This window comes from Ranitomeya variabilis, chromosome 2, assembly GCF_051348905.1.
Source record: "Ranitomeya variabilis isolate aRanVar5 chromosome 2, aRanVar5.hap1, whole genome shotgun sequence".
NCBI lineage: Eukaryota > Metazoa > Chordata > Amphibia > Anura > Dendrobatidae > Ranitomeya > Ranitomeya variabilis.
In genome coordinates, this window is record NC_135233.1 from 140,666,276 (window position 1) to 140,688,312 (window position 22,037).

At 41.6% G+C, this 22,037-nt stretch overlaps 1 protein-coding gene across 2 annotated transcripts in view; it reads right to left on the bottom strand.

Annotated features, from left to right (window-relative positions):
* UTRN (utrophin) overlaps window positions 1-22,037 on the bottom strand; it is an 846,507-nt gene that overhangs the window by 595,636 nt on the left and 228,834 nt on the right. For both annotated transcript variants that reach the window (XM_077283030.1, XM_077283029.1), the window contains exons 28-34: window positions 18,566-18,700; window positions 17,001-17,150; window positions 14,631-14,792; window positions 8,827-8,955; window positions 3,719-3,892; window positions 3,367-3,522; window positions 1,810-1,980 (exon numbers count right to left, since the gene is read on the bottom strand). In XM_077283030.1, the coding sequence (XP_077139145.1) occupies window positions 1,810-1,980; window positions 3,367-3,522; window positions 3,719-3,892; window positions 8,827-8,955; window positions 14,631-14,792; window positions 17,001-17,150; window positions 18,566-18,700 (1,077 nt within the window). The remainder of the gene's footprint in view (window positions 1-1,809; window positions 1,981-3,366; window positions 3,523-3,718; window positions 3,893-8,826; window positions 8,956-14,630; window positions 14,793-17,000; window positions 17,151-18,565; window positions 18,701-22,037) is intronic.

Sequence of the window (22,037 nt, forward strand, 5' to 3'; positions counted from 1 at the left end):
TAAGTAGCTGACATCTGCCTATGGAAACTCAATTACTGCACAATACTTGGTTTAAACTGTGAAATATACATACTAATAGCTTTACCAGGGTTGTCCACTACTTTAACAACCACCTCTTACATGCCATACTCCACAGTGAAAAACAACAAAAAAGTGATATTCCCCTCTCACACCGGTACTATACCAACACTGTGGCGCCATTTCTCCTGATGTTTGCATGACATTGTTATGCCACGTGTGCGCTGCAGCCAACCAGCGGCCACTGATGGGCTACAGTTCTCATATTTCCCTCGAAAGTCCAAAATTTGTCTGAGGGAAGTGTAAGCAAAGTAGACCATTAGCCACAGCTGGGTGGAAATGCTGGGAGACCCATAGCAGACATCGCAGGAGCAGTGCCAGTGTGCTATTTGTATTTTACACTGGGGAGAGCAGTAACTAATAATCAATTGTCCGCGTAGTGGATGACCTGTAAGCTGCAAAGAGAAAGAAAAAAAAAAAAAATATCGGATGAGAAGCTTCTCTGTGTTCCCTCCTTATCACACCCCGACTCTAGAAAGCTATAGACATGTTTAAACATTAACAGTCAGAGGAGGGGATGGCATTATTGCCAAGAATAGAGACCCAGTCTTGTCACTGGTGCCAAGAAACTGACAGCTGCAATAGCTGGAAGCTCTAAGGCTAAGTTCACACTGGGTGTTTTAGCAGCGTTTTTTTAATGCAAATTTTCAGCTGCGTTTACAGTACCAGCAAAGTCTATGAGATTTCCAAAAATCTCCTGCACACAGCTTGGTTTTTTGTCATCAGGATTTTGTGCTTTGCATGTTTTTTTGCACAATGGAGTATGTCACTTCTTTTAGCGTCTTTTCAGTGAATGGGTGGTGAAAAAACACACCAAAACCGCAGGTATCAGGTTTTCCTGCATTTTTTGTGCCAAAACCAGATTCAAGAGAAAAGGACTTTTTCTCAATACTAAACTTTGTCAGCATGCACAAGAGACAAATCTAGGATGCAAAATCTGCAGAAAAAAAGCGGGAAAGAATCAAGAAAAACATGCTTTTTTTCTGCAGCTTATTTTCTGCCCAGAGATCAGGTTTTGCCGAATTTACCCTAAAGGTGTGTCTTGGCTATCCAAGCAATGAACTGCACAAGGTGAACATGAAGATTGTGGCTTTGGTTGGATTTGAACCCCTGAGGACTTAAAGAAGCACTCCTTCCATCAAAGTTGTTATCTTCTTAATATATTGCAATCATCATAATATAAAGCACTGTGCACTTACAATTGCTCATGTTTCCCTTCTACCTAGCTAATTCTTCTCTTTTCCATTAGGTCTATAACATCACATGATTAAAAAATAACTAGCTGAACCCTACTGAGCTCTATGTCAAAACATGAGGTCAATTTTCTCTCCATGACTCATGAGTCACTGCAAAAGTCCCTTGCAGGGGGATGAAGCAGCGGACATGGCTCAGGAGTTGAAACGGAATGATTTCTGCCGTTTTCCTTTTTCTACATAAAGCAGAAAAAAAGAGAACAATTAATTAGGGCGAAAGGCAAAATGAGCAATTGTAAGTACACAGTGCTATATAATATGATGATTGCAATATATTAAGGGAATAAAAACTTTGATAGGAGGAGTGCTTCTTTAAAGCAACAATGCTATTGCTAACCACTTAGCCATCATGCCATACCAGTTAAGTTGGGGTTAGGAAGTTATATTCCCAAAAGATAAATAAACCTTCTGCTCAGCTCCCAAGCAGAAGTATTACATGAGGCCTATTTTATCTGCTATAAAAACAGTGTGTACTTACTTTTGCCCAGGCAATTTCAACATCCAGATCAGCACAAACATTGTCGGTGGTGGATTTCAGAATGAGCTCAGACTCGGTAGCAGTAAGCCATTCAGACAAAGAGGCTGATTCTTTCCTCAGCTTCACAGACAGCATGATAGCACGTTCTAAGTCTTGCTTCCCTTCTGTTACCTACAAATCACAGAGATCATTAACACAAATGGCCACAAATTATATTCCTACTTTTATTAAAATGCTTAGATCACTCATCAAGGCAATGCCTATTTTCTCTGTTATATTTTCTGCGCCAACAGACGAGTCCATTTATCTGCCATAAAAGCTAAAACGAGGCAATAAAATGACAGGCACCATGGATCCGAAAACAAAACTTCTACAAGTGTTTTTCAGAGACTCACTGTGTCCGTCAATGAGCCGTTCACTGGAAAATCAAACATAGCACTTTGCAATTTATAATTAGAAAACTTGGGCCTTCTGAGAATCCACAGGCAAAGTAGCTACTTAATTGTAAAAGAAACACAGCCTCAAGCCAACTTCTTCTATGGCCAAAGTGAGGATTGTAGAAAATTGTCATTTCAGGATCATTAAACCTGAAGAACTGAAAGCTAACATTTAACTTGGGATTGAAGAGGGGACCAATTAAGAAAGGTGAGGGAAGAATAATAAGCTGTAAAAAAAGTGGACATCAAGATAATATCTCTCCCGCCAGTTCCTCCTGCTTCCACATCACAACTCTGCTGTTACAAAATGCAATGACTGCCTAGTACAATTATTGGGGATTGGCTGCCAGCTTCCCAGGTGGCCAACTTTATAGATACTATGAATATAATAAAGCCCAATTTGTCAGAAAGAAATGTTAAGATTTGAGCTCAATGGCTCCTCAAACTCTGTCTCTCATTGGTTTCTAAGAATAATGCAACTTTACTTCTAATTACTAAACTTTGGGTATGTGTCACTAAGCTTAATGGTGTCAGTGATGTAAAACCCAGAGCATTTTCCTCCAGCACACTATGTGCTGTGAGGTTTAAACTAAGTTGCATATTTTTTATGTGGATATTCACAGAGCGGGTGGGAGGATGTCCACCTTATCTTCACCTGCAGAGTCGGCACCGCCATGTGCTGACAAGACCTGTATGGTGTCACAATCATGTGATCAGTCACATAGACAGAGGAGTCACATGGTCTGGAGCTTAAGTAGCTGGGTTCCAAAGGCAGGAGGGTGTCAGTGTCTGGGGAGGAACACTCCAGAGAAGTGGTTTGTATTGTGTTTATGCCTGAACTGTGGGTCTTGCTAACCATGGTTGGGCTGACCTCCACTAATGCACGGACTGTATCTAATGGTAGCATTTTGTTTTGGTTTGCTGTTTTGCCCAGAGGGCCATGTTTATTTTTTGTGCTTGAACTTGGTTTATGTTGTGTCTAATAAACCAAGTGCATCTTTAAAGCAGGAATGTTCTCGTGACTACCTCGGTGTGCAGCCGAGTGAGCCGATCTACCGCAATATATACATTTATACATTGAAATATTAGAAGATACTTACATGGGACCATATAGCCTTACCTGGGCACCAAGATCATTATAGAGAAGCTTTAAAGCTGTTAGCTGTTCGTCCATTAGCTTTGGATTATCCGTCTGTTGCTTCTGAACAATCTGTCTTCCTGTTTTTATCACGGTCTCGACTTCCAACTTCACTTCACTCAGAGTCTTGTACAATTTCTGAAAAAGGAGTTTATGCTTTTAGGCCATGTAAAAAGTGTATAGGTGTACGAGCTCACGCTTCAGTCTGCATAGAAGTGTTATAATTATTTGTATAACGACCATTATGTGACTCGTAGCATTTATGTCAATAGTCTTCACTACTGATGTTATTATTCTCAAATCACATGGATGACCTTAGGAAGAAAGCAGTTACCATGCAGCCATCCATGTGCTTCTGTATGACTTCTGGATCGGTATCCTTCACATCGAGCACACCAAGCTCAGCTTTCACCCCGTCTAAGACTCGTTTGCAATCCAACATCCTCTGTTCGAAGTTGGCAGGTTTCTGGAACAACTGGAACTTTGTGGAGACCTCACGCAGCTTCCTCTGTGGAAGTGAAAGGGAACGACATTTCTTAGTTGCCTCCAATTTATCCCACACATCCTACTGCATTATTTACAAAGACAATAAGAAAATGAAATGTCTATCTCCAATATGGCTGCCCCCACGCACACTAAATTTAAAGGGATCTAAGTTGAAGGGAATCTGTCCTATAGGGCATGTATTCTGATCTGCGGACAGCATTGTACTAATCGGGAGGAGCTGAGCAGATGAATGTACAATTGTATGGTAAAAAATTCAGTCTAACCTTTAACTGATTGAATTTCCTGATAATTTTGACATTGAAGGGTCCACTGGGTGGGCTTAATAACAGCGGTCCTTCTAAGTAGGCATGCAGAGAGAACTGTCAATCACTAATCTGGACCACCCATTAGACTTCTAAACTCAGACTGACATTTCAAAGTATACTGGATCTTTTCACCAAATCCATATATCAATCTGCTCAGATTATATACTCTGATCGGAAAGCATTGTAATGTGATAGATTGACTTCAAAAACACCAGGCAGATCTGTCACCAGAATTCACAGTGCAAACTATTACTGCGGAGGTCGGGTCCCCTGCTTTGATGTGGGCTCCGCGATTTACCCGCCGCTATTAACTACCGTATTTTTCGGACTATAAGACGCACCGGACTATAAGGCGCACCCAGGTTTTAGAGGTGGAAAATAGGGAAAAAAAATATTTGAAGCAAAAAAATGTGGTAAAATATTTAATAACATAAATAACATACTATTATATGTGGTGTTATTACATATAATAGTATGTTATTATGTTGGAAGCTGCAGGACCAGTGTGGTGTCTGTGAAGTACTATATGAAGATGCTGGAAGGTGAGTATAAGAATGGGGGCACAGGGCTGATATTGAAAACACCACTCCAGCACTGCAAAATAGCACTGGAGTGCTGCTTTAAAATCCCATGGGAGAACTAAAACTCCCAGCATGTCCTGCAGATCCTATGACATGCTGGGAGTTATAGTTCACCACAGGAGTGGCAGAGTGCTTTATTGTGTATTGTAAAGACTAACCTCTTAATTGTGGCAGCCAGCCACACTGTGGTGAGGTAAAAGCATCCCATGACTGCACACAGAGCCCTCCCTCTTGTTGCCTCTCCACAGCACAGGTTTTGAGGAAGCCAGCAGATTCTAGTGGAGAGCCTGAAGGACCTGTGATGATGTCAAGAAGAGGGAGGGCTCTGAGCTGCCATGTGATGCTCCAGCCCGCCCACTCCTGACATCACACAGGTCCTGTTTGTGCACAGCACTGAGCACTCGGCATCCAGGCATGGCAGGCAGGTATAAAGCGATCTCCTCTCCGCTCTGGCCACTGCTGCTGCTGCTGCCTCCTCCCCAAGACACACAAATCTCCCTAGCTGCTGCAGCAATCAGCGCTGAGGAAGCCATGCGTGTCCCTGCTTAAGTGCAGTATTCATTTGCTGCTCCTGGCTCACCGCTCAGCTGATCGGTGGGCGGGGAGCCGCTAATGAATATTCACTGCACTTAATCATCGGGACCACATGGTTTTCCCAGCGCTGATTCCGGGCAGCGGGGACATCCTGAAGTGGGATAACAGTGCGATCCCACTCACTGCTGCCCCCCTCCCCACATGCTACATCCGTACCATAAGACGCACCCACACTTTCCTCCCAAATTTGGAGGAAAAAAAGTGTGTCTTATGGTCGGAAAAATACGGTAGTTAAATGCCGCTGTCAAATGCTGACAGCGGCATTTAACTGGCGCTTCCGGCTGCGCGGCCGGAAATGCGCGCATCGCCGACCCCCGTCACATGATTGGGGGTCAGCGATGTGTCAGGATAGTAACCATAGAGGTCCTTGAGACCTCTATGGTTACTGATGCCGGATTGCTATGAGCACCACCCTGTGGTCGGCGCTCATAGCAAGCCTGCAATTCAGCTACATAGCAGCGATCTGATGATCGCTGCTATGTAGCCGAGCCGATCCAGTTGTGCCAGCCTCTAGCCTCCCATGGAGGCTATTGAAGCATGGCAAAAGTAAAAAAAAAAAAGTTTAAAAAAATAAAAAAATATAAAAGTTTAAATCATCCCCTTTCGCCCCATTCAAAATAAAACAATAAAAAAAAAAAACCTACACATATATGGTATTGCCGTGTTCAGAATCGCCCAATCTATCAATAAAAAAAGGATTAACCTGATCGCTAAACAGCGTAGTGAGAAAAAAATTTCAAAAGTCAGAATTAAGTTTTTTTGGTCGCCGCAATATTGCATTAAAATGCAATAAAGGGCGATCAAAAGAATGTATCTATATCACTAAAAATGTCAGCTTGGAACGCAAAAAATAAGCCCTCACCCAACCCCAGATCATGAAAAATGGAGACGCTACGGGTATCGGAAAATTGCGCAATTGTTTTTTGTTTTTTTTTAACAAAGTTTGGAATTTTGTTTTTACCACTTACGGTAGATAAAACGTAACCTAGACATGTTTGGTGTCTATGAACTCGTAATGACCTGGAGAATCATAGGGGAAGGTCAGTTTTAGCATTTAGTAAACCTAGCAAGAAAGCCAAACAAAAAACAAGTGTGGGATTGCACTTTTTTGCAATTTCACCGCACTTGGAATTTTTTTCCCGTTTTCTAGTACACGATATGCTAAAACCAATGATGTCGTTCAAAAGTGCAACTTGTCCCGCAAAAAACAAGCCCTCACATGGCCATATTGACGGAAAAATAGAAAAGTTATGGCTCTGGGAAGAAGGGGAGCAAAAAACGAGAACGCAAAAAACGGAAAAGGGCAAGGTCTTGAAGGGGTTAAACATTAGATATCTGCTGTCTGATGAAGGTGGTGTATTTACTTTGAAAATTACCATCAGAATGGCTACAGATTCCAAAGTTTAAGATTAGCATTTAATGAGTCCTGGACTCTTAAAATACTCATTTTAAAATAAGGCAAGAAAATGTTAAAAAAGAATTATGCATCCGTTCTGAAATTAATTATTAAAGTAAGGTTTAAGAAAGCAGTTTAAAGGGAATCTATCACCAGATTTTTGCACCTTCATTTGAGCGCAGCATGATTTAGGGGCAGAGAACCTGATTCCAGCAGTATGTCACTTAACAGGCGGCTTGCTACAGTTTGGATAAAATCACTGTTTTATCTGCTGACGCTCTGCCGGAATGCTGACCTCTGTATAACCCCAACCACACCACTGATTGGGCAGTTTTCTGTGTACACTGTGCACAGGCAAAAAGCTGCCAATCAGTGATGGAGGAGGGGTTATACAAAGCTTATCAATATAGAGGACTACCTGGCAGCAGGTTCACCAGTCCTCTAGTGATAATCCTCTACTGATAAAACAATGACTTTATCAAGACTATTGCAAGCAGCCCAGTAGGTAAAATCAGGATCTGTGCCCCTACATTGTGCTGTTCTCAGATGGCGCAGCAAAAACCTGGTGACAGTTTTTTTAGTCGTGTTTGCAATATGTACACAAGGCTGGTGTCAGTTGTTTTGCAGCCAAAAGAAGTGTGCAACCAAAGTTTTAAGGACAAATTACAAAACTAAAATATAGCAATATACAAAGTGGAAATAGAAAGTCTACCAATCCCTTTTAAATGCCAGTTTTTTTGTCATGTAAAAAAAAATCATACCAAGAAGAGACATTTCAGAGCTTAAATCCACTGAGAAATCAACTGAACTGAAATCATTTTGAGGGGGGAAAAAATAATAACAAAAGTCATCATTACAGATAAATCTATTTTTTTAATGCACATTCTGACCCAGAAGTCACTTATTTTTGCAAACATTTGACAACTCTGAACACTTTGTTGTAGCCTCTATCTGAAGCAGGCGTGAACAATGGCCCCATGGCATCATACATGAGCAAATGAAAAATGAAAACAAAAAGCAGACTGATATACATAAACTGCTGAAAGGCCAAAGTGGCCATGTCACGTGCTGATAATACGGTAAGAACACAGTCTGCATTGCCGCATATCATAGATGTCACCTTGCCGTACCTCTATATTAGACACTTCTCCAGGGTGTCATGATTCCTCCTCTCAGTGTGTTAAGGGCAGATAGCTCAGTCAGTCAATAGGGTGCAGGGTGTGCTGATCCGAGAATGGGAGGTGCTGGGTCTCTTGCAGGTGCTCCCTGTTTCTAATTAATTCCATGTTACATAGTTCAGCTGTCAGCTCAGATCTATGCCAATCGTAGCATTCGCTTGGTGGTGCTGTTTGCCTGGTTGTCTGTGCTCTGTTCGTTGATCTACTGCTGCCTGACCTTGGACCTCGTTCTGACTACCTGCTTGCTCAGATCTGCTATTCTCCTGTTATTCTGACTTCGGACCGTGACTTTGCCTTTATCTCTGCCCTTTTGCTTATTATGTGCTCTGTTGGTATCTGACCCCGGTATGTTTGACTATCCTGCCTCACAGCTTGTCCCTGAATGGTGACTAGCATTACACGGGGTCTCTTCTTATTAATAAAAGGCAATGGTCCAATTGTGTTTTGTACACCACTTTTAATGTAGAGGCCTGCTGGAGTGAGATGCAGCTCATTCATTAGGAGGCGCACAGCACTTAATGATTTACGTGCATCCTACAAGTGCCGTGCGTCTGCGCTAGAAATATTACTCAATTTAGGAAATGGAGAACATTTCTGGGGAAATTCATGCCACGGAAGTGGTGTAAATGTTGATGAATAGGAAGGGCAGACTTAGCCATGCTCCATCCATGATCTGCCCATTTTGTCACAATCACAACATTTTGCAATATTTTAATGTGTTTTACAACAGAAAACCTTTATGATTCGGGGCCATGGGGTTTAAATCCGGCCAAAAAAAGGACTTCAGTGCAGTTTACTGAGAGCTGGTCAAGTTGCCCATTAAGATTTGCCCCCTGGAATAGTAGCCATCCATAGAAAAACCATGCTCCGACCATATCTACCTGTAGTACATCCAGTTGGGACCCTCCTCGAGATGATTTCACCTCTGGAGCTGACTGCACTGCTGAACGGACAGTTTTCTTCAGGTCTTCAAGGGCCGCTTCATGGCTACTGATATCAGCCTGAATTTTCTACAGCAAAAATGTAATGACAGTTATTTCCTGTGTGTCACAATGCAGAACGTGACCTCCCTAAAATATTGTGATCAGTCTATAGAGGCCTAATGGCATGACATTGACAATGAGAATCTTACATAATGGGCTTTCGGAAGCAATGTGCTTGTAGAAGACGTGAATAAAGGTTCTTTACATGCCTGGGCACAACATCGCACTGTACTGGAGTATAACACTAGCTTTACAAACTGTTATCTATATAATAGCATTTATTATACTACTTGTTCCATAACATTTTTACAAAACCACCTACCAAGAATTAATGCCAGACCAAATGGTTTGGTATGTGAATACAAGTTCAGTTAGCAAGGACACCATTAATACTAGGACATAATAATAATAATAATAATAATAATAATAATAATAAATGGTCATAGAAATTAAGGCGTTCGTTACTAACCACTCTTCCACTCACATTCTTGCCATGAATCCATCTATTGTCCCTTGGTTACATCTGTGGTGTCATGGGACGTGGCACTTCCACATTATCACTATTTTTATACATGTTCTTCATATAGGATTATATCCAGACGGATTAACCCCTTCCCGATCTCCGCCGTACTATTACTGCAGAGGTCAGATCCCCCGCTTTGATGCAGGGCTCCGGTGCTGAGCCCACCTCAAAGCCGGGACATGTCAGCTGTTTTGAACAGCTGACATGTGCGCGCAATAGCGGCAGGTGAAATCGCGATTCACCCGCCGCTATTAACCAGTTAAATGCCGCTGTCAAACGCTGACAGCGGCATTTAACCGGCACTTCCGGCCGCGCGGCCGGAAATGATCCCATCGCCAACCCCCGTCACATGATCGGGGGTCGGCGATGCGTCAGAATGGTAACCATAGAGGTCCTTGAGACCTCTATGGTTACTGATGCCGGCCTGCTGTGAGCGCCACCCTGTGGTCGGCGCTCATAGCAAGCCTGCATTTCTGCTACATAGGAGCGATCTGATGATGGCTGCTATGTAGCTGAGCCGATCCAGTTGTGCCAGCTTCTAGCCTCCCATGGAGGCTATTGAAGCATGGCAAAAGTTAAAAAAATGCTTTAAAAAATATGAAAAAAAATAATAAATAAATAAAAGTTTAAATCACCCCCCTTTCGCCCCATTCAAAATAAAACAATAATAAAAAAATCAAACCTACACATTTGGTATCGCCGCATTCAGAATCGCTAAACAGCGGTTCCCTGAAAAATGCCCACAGGAAAATTGCCCACATGAAAAATGCCCACAGGAAAATTGCCCACATGAAAAATGCCCACAGGAAAATTGCCCACAGGAAAATGCCCACACGGAAAATTGCCCACACGGAAAATTGCCCACACGGAAAATTGCCCACATGGAAAATTCCCCACACGGAAAATTGCCCACAAGGAAAATTGCCAATTGCAGCATCACAAAGTTTCAGATCTATGATATTTGAGGTGAAAGGTGAGGATGTTCACATGATGTGTGATCAACTTGTGATTTACAGCTGACCTAGTGCAAAACTGCAAACATGCTGAAGATCTGTGGTTTGTAGCAGTCTGTCATTCTCAGCAATAGATAGATCCAGTCTGCTCTCATCTCTCACTGATTCTGCCTTACTCCTCCCACCAGCCCAAAACAGCAGCACATGCAGAAACAGCAGCAGTGTGATCCAGAGGAGCCATCACTGCTATCAGGACTCACAAATGTATCACTATATTATCTGTGGAGTTACATGGGACTGCAGGGCACATCTAATACATTATCATCTCAGTGGGAGCCCACCAAAGGCAGTGTGCTGCTGGCTGAGATAGATGGTCCTGGAAGCCCAGAAGGCACCGCAGAAAGGTGAGATTCTATCAGAGGAGCAGAAGTGCCATAGCAGCGCCGCTCTCCCATTGACTTCAGTGGCAGTGAATCTGGGGCCTGCACTTCCTTCCCTGTCCACTTATGACTACCAAGAGTAAGAGTGAACAGATCCTATGTAGTCTTGTATCATACACATATACTGCAGGTGCAGGCAGGCATAGGATGGAAGGAAATGCAGAGTGGATTTGAATAAGGGTATGTGCACACATAGAATGGTCCTCTGCGCATTTTTCCTGCGGATTTATTGCGGATGTACTGCGGAATTACCGCGGTTTTTGTGCGGATTCCACTGTGGTTTTACAACTGCGGTTTTCTATTATGGAGCAGGTGTAAAACCGCTGCGGATTCCGCACAAAGAATTGACATGTTGCGGAATGTAAACCGCTGCGTTTCCGCGCGTTTTTTCCCGCAGCATGTGCATTGTACAGTACATTGTACTGTAAACGCATGGGAAACCGCTGTGGACCCGCAGCTGCGGAAACGCTGCGGATCCGCAGCAAAATCCGCAGAGTGTGAACATAGCCTAAGGGTCTCTAGGCCCAGACACACCACAATGAGAGTAGAATTATTGTTAGCACAGTGGAATGACAACTCCTAAGAACAGAATCCGTACTCTGGGACTAGGGATGAGTGAACCGAACCTGTAGAACCTGCATTTTCTTTGCTCCCTGTGTTGTGCTGTATTGTATTTCAATGGAGCCCATGGAAGTCAAGGACAATCACCCAGCAGCTAGTTATTTGCAGGTGTGCAATGATTGTTTAATAAACTTAAGTTATTGTTGTTATTAGAACTCCTTAATAAACTGTTCTTAATAAACTTGTTGGTAGTTTTTTATGTGGGCAATTTTTGCCGACATTCTTCTGTGCTGCAGAGCATCTCACCTATAATTCTATACTATTCTCTGTTCTGCAGAGCATCTCACGTATACCTGCATACGATCCCCCTGTCCTGCAGAGCATTTAACCTATGATCTTTGCTATTCTCTATCCTGCAGAGCAACTCACCTATAATTCTTTTTTATTCTTCTGCCCTGCAGAGCATCTCACGTATACCCGTATTATTTCCCCTTGACCTGCAGAGCATTTAACCTATATCTCTTTGCTATTCTCTGTCCTGCAGAGCATCTCACCTATAATTCTATATTATTCTTCTGCCCTGCAGAGCATCTCACGTATACCTGCATACTATCCCCCTGTCCTGCAGAGCATTTAACCTATAGGTCTTTGCTTTTCTCTGTCCTGCAGAGCATCTCACCTATAATTATATATTATTCTTCTGCCGTGCAGAGCATCTCATGTATACATGCATATGCTATCCCCCTGTCCTACAGAGCATTTTACCTATAATTCAGCCTGTGGGCAATTTTCTGTGGGCATTCTTCACCTTGCACCTCAAATATCATGGATCTGAAACTTTGTGATGATGCAATTGGCAATTTTCCATGTGGGCAATTTTCCATGTGGGCAATTTTCCATGTGGGCAAATTTCTGTGTGGGCAATTTTCCGTGTGGGGAATTTTCCGTGTGGGCAATTTTCCGTGTGTGCATTTTTCTGTGTGGGCAATTTTCCTGTGGGCAATTTTCTTGTGGGCATTTTTCTGGTCACCGTAATAACGGGCGATCAAAAGAACATAGCTGCACCAAAATGGTATAATTAAAAACGCCAGCTCAGCACGCAAAAAATAAGCCCTCACCTGACCCCAGATCACGAAAAATGGAGAAGCTACGGGTATCGGAATATTGCACAATTTTTTTTTTATTTTTTTTTTAGCAAAGTTTTGAAAACAATTTTACCACTTAAATAAAAAGTAACCAAGACATGTTTGGTGTCTATGAACTCGTAATGACCTGGAGAATCAAAATGACAGGTCAGTTTTAGCATTTAGTGAACCTAGCAAAAAAGCCAAACAAAAAACAAGTGTGGGATTGTACTTTTTTGCAATTTCACCGTACTTGGAATTTTTTTCCCGCTTGCTAGTACACGACATGCTAAAGCCAATGATGTCGTTCAAAAGTGCAACTTGTTCCGCAAAAAACAAGCCCTCACATGGCCATACTGACGAATAATAAAAATGTTATGGCTCTGGGAAGGAGGGGAGTGAAATACGAGAACGCAAAAACGGAAAAGGGCAAGGTCGTGAAGAGAAACACTTAGTTGGAAGAAAATATATATTTGAGCCTTGTCCATATTTTAGTGCATTTATATTTTACCTCCAAGCAGACAACAGACCAAAAAAGAGCAAAATAATGAAAATTTCACTTCTAAAAGGGTGTTTAAATATGAAACATGCCCTTTGAATGGAGCATTGGTCCATTCATTCTCCATGGGACAGCCCGAGATAGACAAGTACTTTAAATGGCTATCTTTATGGGAACCAGGGGAGGGTGGTTCTAAGCATTTAGATCTAGTAGCTATCACCTGGCCTGTTGAAACGTGACAAATGGTCCATACTGTAATTCACCTTTAAAATTAAATAATTACAATGCATCAGATAACCCCTCCATCATGCCAAGTGTGGATAGGACCCTTTCACTTTCTTAACTTAAAAAAAATGAGTAAGTTTTACAACAGTTTTACTGTGTTTTACATTTCCTGTTTTCCTTATTTCAGCTATTTACAGTGACAGGAACAAGGATCTAGATATAATCACATGTAATCCAGCAGGTGGCAGCAGAGTTCGGGCAAAAGGGATTGACTTTCCCTTTATATCATAAGTTTGATGAAACATTACGGTAGTTTATTTTTTGCGTTAAAGTAATTGTGGGCAGAATTGTTCGAATTAGCCCACAGGTTCAATTCAGTTAAGGCCTTAGACCATGTGCACACGCTGAGCATTTGGTCAGTTTTTTACCTCAGTATTTGTAAGATGAAACCAGGAGAGGAACAAAGGAAAAGTATAATAGAAACATGTCATCACTTCATTTTTCACCCACTCCTGATTTTGGCTTGCAAATATTGATGTAAAAACGGATTTTAGAGAATCCAAATTTTAGAAGAAATTGGTAACAATTTTTTGTGGAAACTTCATAAAGGAAAAGTCATTTGTACTTCATGTTTAACAGTACATAGTGAATAATGGACGCCCCCCCCCATTGGAGAATACATGGGGGGTCGCATGATAACACAGCCCCTATAGACTTATTCTATTATTCATCATAATTGGTTTTTATTTCATGTAATGGAATTCTGTTTCAATAGGTTTCTATGGAAGCTTAAAGCTTGGTTTCAAAGGGTTAAGTTATGAAGTAAGCTGCGCTGTGCGCGAGCAGGTTCCAGCTGGTTTCACCCGGTTTTATTCCCGCAATTTTTGCGGGTTATGATTGGTTGTTAAGAAAAATGCGGGAAGATTTTTTCCTATTTAATCAGCTGTTCCATCAGCTGTCTCTCAGTCACCTGATGAAGACAGAAGACCCCACCCGCCCCCCCTTAATTTATGCTGTTATTTTAAACTGTCGTGGCGTTTGTTTGTGGGATAATCGCCCGTAGAATTCGGGTGGATTGTGATGAATTGGAGTATTATTAACTTATTTATTCAAATGGTTTATTGATGGTTATTGGATTAAAATATAATTTTATCAAGTAACTCAAAATAAAACGCCACGGCCATTTCTTCCAACAAAAAATTTGGTGTCATGTGTATTTATTGTGATATCGATGGGGTTTGTGTTACCATGAAGTCCCTCCAGAAAGCCTCATCTCCTCCCAGGCACAACAATGCAGAAATGTACTGAGAGATTGAGTTGCCAATGACGAAAGGAGGTGAGGCGCTCTCACACACATGAAAGACATTGCTGAGATACCTGAGCCTCCTGAGGTAAACGCAGGGCATCCACTCTGTCAGTCAGGTATGTGGTGAGCTGTTTATCCAGCTCTTCTAGGGATTCCTGCAGGACTTGCAGCATATGATCGCTCTCACGCAGTGTCTGCAGGTGCTGCTCCAAAGAAATCTGTCGGTTCACAGCCTGAGAAGAAACAATACCCTTAGAATTGGGATTCAGCTCCATAATCCTAAACACAAAGTCACTTTCAATATAGAGGCACTCCACCTCACGGCAGATGAGCGCTGCACCCGAGGAAGACCTAACCATTGCCTTCCTCGGGAATATGTTGATAGGATAATGCACACACAAAGTTATATGTCTAAAAGAGAAAATAATGTTCCACAGAATATACCGCATCTCTAAAGTCCAGCATTCTGATCACCAGACAGTACTGAGGCGACTGGTAAAATAAAAGTGAGTAATATGTGTATAAAAATACAAAAATACATAGTAAAGCATGCTTAATATTGACTAGAGATGAGCAAAATTTATATTTAGGCGGATTTGCAAATCTGCCCTGAAAAGACGTTTGAAGACTCCAAAACATAATAAAAGGTGGGCAAATAATTAAGATTATACTCACCTTTCTTCAGCTCATCCTCATCTGTCCTGCTGTTGAAGCTCCCCACCTGACCAGCTACTTGCTTTGGATCACTTTTTGCTCTGAATCTTCTGTTACTTACTAGGCCTCATGTGAGGCACAACGCACATTATTAAAATCAATGATATGCACTGCACCCCACGAGACCTCATGAGACCCAGTTAGTGCCAGAATATCTGAATCAAAGACTAATCCAAAGTCTGATCTGAAGATCAATCTGAAGTGAGTGGAGGGCCAAGCATCCATCTGGCCACCATTATGTGCAAATCGAATACCGATATTATGGACACTAGCGAATGAATCAAATAGCTCATCTCTAATACCAACAGACCGCTTTTATTTCTAATTTTCAAAAAATACATTTTATAGATAAGGGCCAGCATAGAAATACACATTTATGGATCTAGAGTTGGAGCAGATTAATTTTTTCCCAAACCCGTTGGTCAAACCATCTTTCCCAGGCGATATTCTGTGGCGGGATTTGTGATGACGAAATATTTAAAGATTTTCAAATGAAATTAGGAACAGCTAGGCCGAAACCATTAACAAAACCTCTAAAGAGTTACTTCTACGACACCAAGACTTACACTGCTATGCAGTTTAGGGGCACATGTAGAAATCTTCTCCCCCGTGCAATCCGCGCACTAGATCCGCAATCCACAACACAGGGCTAAACTCCAATAAAGCTGCACTATACAGAATAGATAGCTGAAGAATGGTGGGGCCAATTGTTCAGTCGATAGCCATGTCTCACGACTTCACCTCACACAGGAGCACCCGTTCAGCTGAACACCCTGTTATTCTACAAGACGCCCAGTACGAGACTGCTGTGGCTGCTTTCCTAGCTGAGAACAAAGGAATTGGATGTCCAAAATCAGACATGACGGATGTTTACTTCCCCGACATCATCTGTGTTCGGAGAGTCAGGAGTCTCCATACACGTTAGACAATTGCCCGGCCTGCTGAAATTGACTGGTTTGGTTGGCATTAGTCTAATGTGTATGCGGGCCTTAATGTTATGTTCCTGGCTTACTTTAAACTGGATTCATCCATTAGACTGCCAGATAATGAAAGTGTGATACATAACACCAGCCAATGTGTTTCTTCTGCTCCAGAGTCTAGTCTGCTTTGTACCACTACAGCCAGCACTAGTGGAGTCACTGATGCTCTGAGATAAGGCCAATTCACAACAAACTGCTCATTTTCTCTTGCCAATTTCCCTCAAAATGCTACTCATGTATAGACAAAAACCTCATTCAATTACTTCCAAAGTGTATAACCAAAAACAAAAAGGCATTTGCACTTGGAGTGCAGTCATTCATCTGACAGAGGGGTGTATTCTCCTCTAGTTGGTACATTGGCAAAACTTCAAAAACATGCCTGACCAAAAATAACCCTTTCCCAGCTACGCCTTTATTGTTGAAGTGGTTTCATCTACTAAAGCTATGATGCAATAAATGTCAACATCAGCTCGAATAGTGTAACATTAGTGACTGTGAGCTGATCATGCAACATAGCCATTCTTTTACATTTTCAGCTATGGTAGGTACAGTTGACCTAACGGTCAAGCCATGTAATTATATATACAGTACATACAATTAACCAACCCACTGAAAAATTAATTCTGTCAATGTGAATTCACATATTTTCCTACAATATCAAAGCTGATACAAGACATGAAAAAGAATAGAAAAAAGAGCAGCTGGCACACACAAAGTAATAAACATAGTAATAATGTCAATACTTACAAAATGGCTCAGCTCCTCATAGCGGGCATTAAACACCTCCAGCTTGTCACTGATGATGTCATCTAGTATTCCTCCATCGATCAAAGTTTGGCCAAGCTCACGGATTTGAGTTCTGTTGTCAGCTGGATGCCGAAGGATTGACTCTAGTGTCTAGAGAACCAAACACAGAAACTAAATACGATAAAACAGCTTGGCCTTTTACTACAAGACGTGACCAAAAAAAGAGAAATGTAAGTGGTAAAGGACAGGAATTAAGAATTTACAATTTACAGTGTTTGGGGTAAAAATGGACATAAGTGAGCATAACTAAGAGATAGAAACAAAGTCTACTTATATGTCTTACACAGAGACAGAATAAATATATCCTGCTATATTCATTAGAGGGAACCTGTCACCCCCAAAATAGAAGGTGAGCTAAGCCCACCGGCATCAGGGGCTTATCTACAGCATTCTGGAATGCTGTAGATAAGCCCCCGATGTAACCTAAAAGATGAGAAAAAGAGGTTAGATTATACTCACCTGGGCGGGCGGTCCGATCCGATCGGCATCGCGGTCCAGTCCGGGGCCTCCCATCTTCATAGGATGACATCCTCTTCTTGCTTCATGCTGCGGCTGCGGCACAGGTGTACTTTGTCTGCCCTGTTGAGGGCAGAGCAAAGTACTGCAGTGCGCAGGCGTTGGGCCTCTCTGACCTTTCCCGGCGCCTGCGCACTGCATGTGAGCCAGTGTATACCATATGAGGCACAACATGTTCTCAAATATATTCACACACAGTGCTGATTACAATGTCGCCCCTATACATTGCGCCAGTATAACTAAGTAATGCTTACCCATGTGTAGCAGTCAGTCCCACGAACTCCCTGGCACCCCTGACGCGCGTTTCGCGGTCCAGCTTTTTCGAAGGGGAGACGTCTCCCCTTCGAAAAAGCTGGACCGCGAAACGCGCGTCACATGTCACTGCTACACATGGGTAAGCATTGCTTAGTTATACTGGCGCAATGTATAGGGGCGACATTGTAATCAGCACTGTGTGTGAATATATTTGAGAACATGTTGTGCCTCATATGGTATACACTGGCTCACATGCTAGACTCGTGCCATGATAAAATGATATGAATCTGTGTTCCCATGAACTTCCTGTAAACTGCCACTAGTTTACTCCTGGATTGTCTCTGTATTTTGTATATTATACTTATATGATTGAATTGTCTTTTGATATTGATATAATAAATTGAATGTTTTTATAATGATTTTTGAGAGTTTTTGTCTACTCCATTTGGTTCTCGTGTTGGATTTATCGGGGAGTTCTCTCACACAAGGAAATAATTATTGCGATATTATTGCTGGAAGAGGGATATTAACTCCCTCTTGGCCGCGGTGTAACTCTGCATTACATGACTCAATTAATCGAGGTTCCCTTTAATGTAGATAAACATCACCCCAAACAGCTCCAAGAACAAATATTAACATGGAATGTGTTGGAAATATAAGTACATAATTCAGTTTACTAAACTGATACAAGAACTGCCCCATTATCCTAATGGAGCAACCAATAGTAACCCTACCTCCATTGCTTCATTCACAGCCTCTGCTTTATCAGGGAGGATTGCAGTGTTCTGTATTTGTTCTTCCAATGTAGTTAACCAAGCTGTCTCCAGATTCAGAAAATGCAGAAGTTCTATCCAGCAAGACCACACTTCCTATGGATGAACACAAAACGCTCACTCAGAATAAATTAGATCAATCCCTTTAATTTAATATCTACTCCCTTGAGGAGTCATTATTGTTTTCTCATAACTACCTTTAATAGACTTCTGCTATCATATTTTAGTTTTGCTTGAAAACACCATGAAGGTGTCTCTGCCAGTAATAATCAAAAATCTAAATTACTTGAATGGCAGTGAATCTCACCAAAATATCAATTGTCAGTAGATACATTTCTGCTAATCTAAATCAGTGTAAGGTCACATTCACACTATTAGTATTTGGTCAGCATCTCACATCAGTATTTGTAAGCCAAAACCAGGAGTGAGGGAAAAATGAAGAAGTAGTGATGTGTTTCCTCTGTTACACTCCTTGTTTAGGCTTACAAATACTGAGGTAAAATACTGACCAAATACTGATAGTGTGAATGTTGCCTAAGGGTTTAATCTGGATGATGTTTTTACCCCCAAAAAATTATATTCACAAATAATTACTATTATTATATAGAAAGATGTATAGGACAAAATATTGGCACAAATCCTTTGTTATAAAAAATAAAATGGCTACTCTTTAAATATCATATAAGCAAACAAACCTGTTGAGGTACCTATAGCTCCAGTGCCAGCTTTCGGCTACTCCTCATCAGTCTTTGTTTATAGCACTTTGTGGGTACAGTCCCCTCTGTAACATGTGACAGGCCAGCCAAACACTAGCCTAGGAAAAATTTAGTTAGGAAAGTGATTGGCTGCAGTGGTCACATGTGACTGCTGCAAAGAGGTAAACAGGGACCCGAGTGGAGCACCAAAGCAGTGGTATTGGATCAATAGGGAATTTATCAGGCATGTACAGGTTACTTTGTAATTGTATGACATTAACAGCCTTTAGCCATATTTTTCTTGATCCTAGAAAACCTATTTAACACGGTATATTCAGGCTTTCTTGGAGTGTGCCTTAGAAAATAGTTTTAGGCTATGTGCACAAGTTGCGGTTTTTTCGAGTTTTTCCATGGTAAAAACGCTTACAAAACACTTCCCATTATTTTTAATGGAATTCCGCATTGTTGTGCACATGATGCGCTTTTTTTCCGCAAAAAAATGCATCGCGGTAAAAAAATCAGCATGTTCATTAATTTTGTGGAATTTCCGCGCTTTTTGCCGCTATTTATTGTATTGGATAGCTCCGCAAAAAAACACACAAAAAAGGCGAGAAAAACGCAAAAAAAAGCGCGAGCGGATTTCTTGCAAAAGGAGTCAGGTTTTGCTCAGGAAAATTCTGCGGACATTCACATAGCCTTACAGTTAAAGGAGTTGCCCACCCCTTTTTAACTGAAGTATTCCCTCTCAAAAAAGAAAAATCACAGCTTGCTCCTGCTCTAGCATCGTTCCAGTCATGTCAGCACAGGGGGTCGTGTGACATTGTTATGCCACGTGAGCCCTGCAGCCAATCACTGTCCAAGGGAGGTAAGAGTGCAGCAGAACAATAGTGACAGCTGACTGGCTGCAGGGCTCATATGACATAATAATGTCATGCAAGCCCTGGAGCCAACATCACTAGAACAGTGCTGCTGCAGGAGGTGAGTATCTGTTGTTTTTATTTTTCACGGGGAGTACTTCATTTAAAAAGGTAGTGGATGACCCATTTAGAATCTACATAAAGTGTAGCATAACAAATAAATGATAAATTCTAGTGGTTTGGATCACAGATATGGTGTTAAACTTAAGCTTAGGACATGTCTGACAACAGAATTATGCTAAACTTGTGTCTGTTTCCTAGGCAACTAAAACAGTTTTGAAAGAAAACTAGTACTGTCAAGGTGAAAATGTATTTTCTTATATACCTTTGTACTTTTATATAAATCTTTATACTCTCTTTGTACTGCTATACTTTTATACTGTGAAACAATAAGTTTTTCCTATCTGCTAGTTAATGCAAATGTAATTGTATTTAAAGATGGCCGCCAGGGTTCAGTTTCGTTTCTGGTTTGTGTCTGGAGGGATGATTCATTTCTTTGGAAACGAAACTAAAGGAATGAGAAGAAGAGGAGGAATTCACCAGGAGACGTTCGACGAATCAGAGAGACTGAGCACTAGATGTATGCTGCTTAAACCCCACCCATTGCATTCCCTTTTTAGTACTATGTATTGAAAAATAAAGCACAGTTGCTGCTCAGCTCCTCACTGAGGTGAACGCAAGAGCATCAGCAAAGATTGAATCAGCTACGTGTCTGAATCATTTCTTTTTCCGGTACCAGAAGTTCTGCGCTCACATTACAATTTGGAATGACTGGTGAATGAGGATTAATTGTCGTATTACGACCCCGACAGTACCATATTTTTCGGATTAGAAGACGCACTTTTTTCCTACAAATTTGGGGGGGGGGGGGGGGATGGGGGTGCATCTTATAATGCGGATATACCTTACCGGCCGCGGTGGAGTAGGGTCCCAGAGTCGCTGCTGCAGGAGGCAAGAGTGGAGCATTGCTGTAGGCTGAAATGAGGGGGTGTTCGGATGTGCGGCCTGCCTCTGCGGGTGTTCAGCGCTAAGATCTCATCTCCCAGGATCTTGGTGCTGAGATCTCCATTTGCGCATGCGCTGCCCCCAGCAGCCATTTTCCCGGTGTCCACCGTATTATAAACCATGTAAGTGTGGGGGCTCTGGGCTTTCCCAAAATGTCGTCAGAGCCTTTGCAGCACTGAACACCCCCTCATCCCAGCCTGCGACCTGCAACGCTCCATTCTTGTCTGCTCCCTGAGACCCTGCTTCACCGCAGCCACCACCCCCGGTAAGCAATAAGATGCATGAATTATTTATAAGCACCACCATTTTATTAAAAAAAAGTTTTTTTCCTATTTTTCTCAAAATTTGGGGTGTGTCTTATAATCCGCAAAATACGGTACATAAATCAAACAAATACATTAATGAAAAATCTGTACCAACTAAGACAAGCAAAAAATGTGTACATTTTCTACACTTTTTATGTAGATTTAAACTAGTTTTTATAGAATTATACTTATACCCAAATAAGTTGCTACTCACATAGAACAGGGGAAACTAAACTCATTTTTACTTTCTTTTATCATTCTATAAGTTTGGTTTGAATGTACATTTACGTTATATCACGTTATGCTCTTAATACATTTCTAACTTACAGTGGGGAAAAAAGTATTTAGGCAGCCACCAATTGTGCAAGTTCTCCCACTTAAAAAGATGAGAGAGGCCTGTATTTGACATCATAGGTAGACCGCAACTATGAGAGTCAAAATGAGAAAACAAATCCAGAAAAACGCCTAGTCTGATTTTGCAAGATTTATTTTGCAAATTATGGTGGAAAAT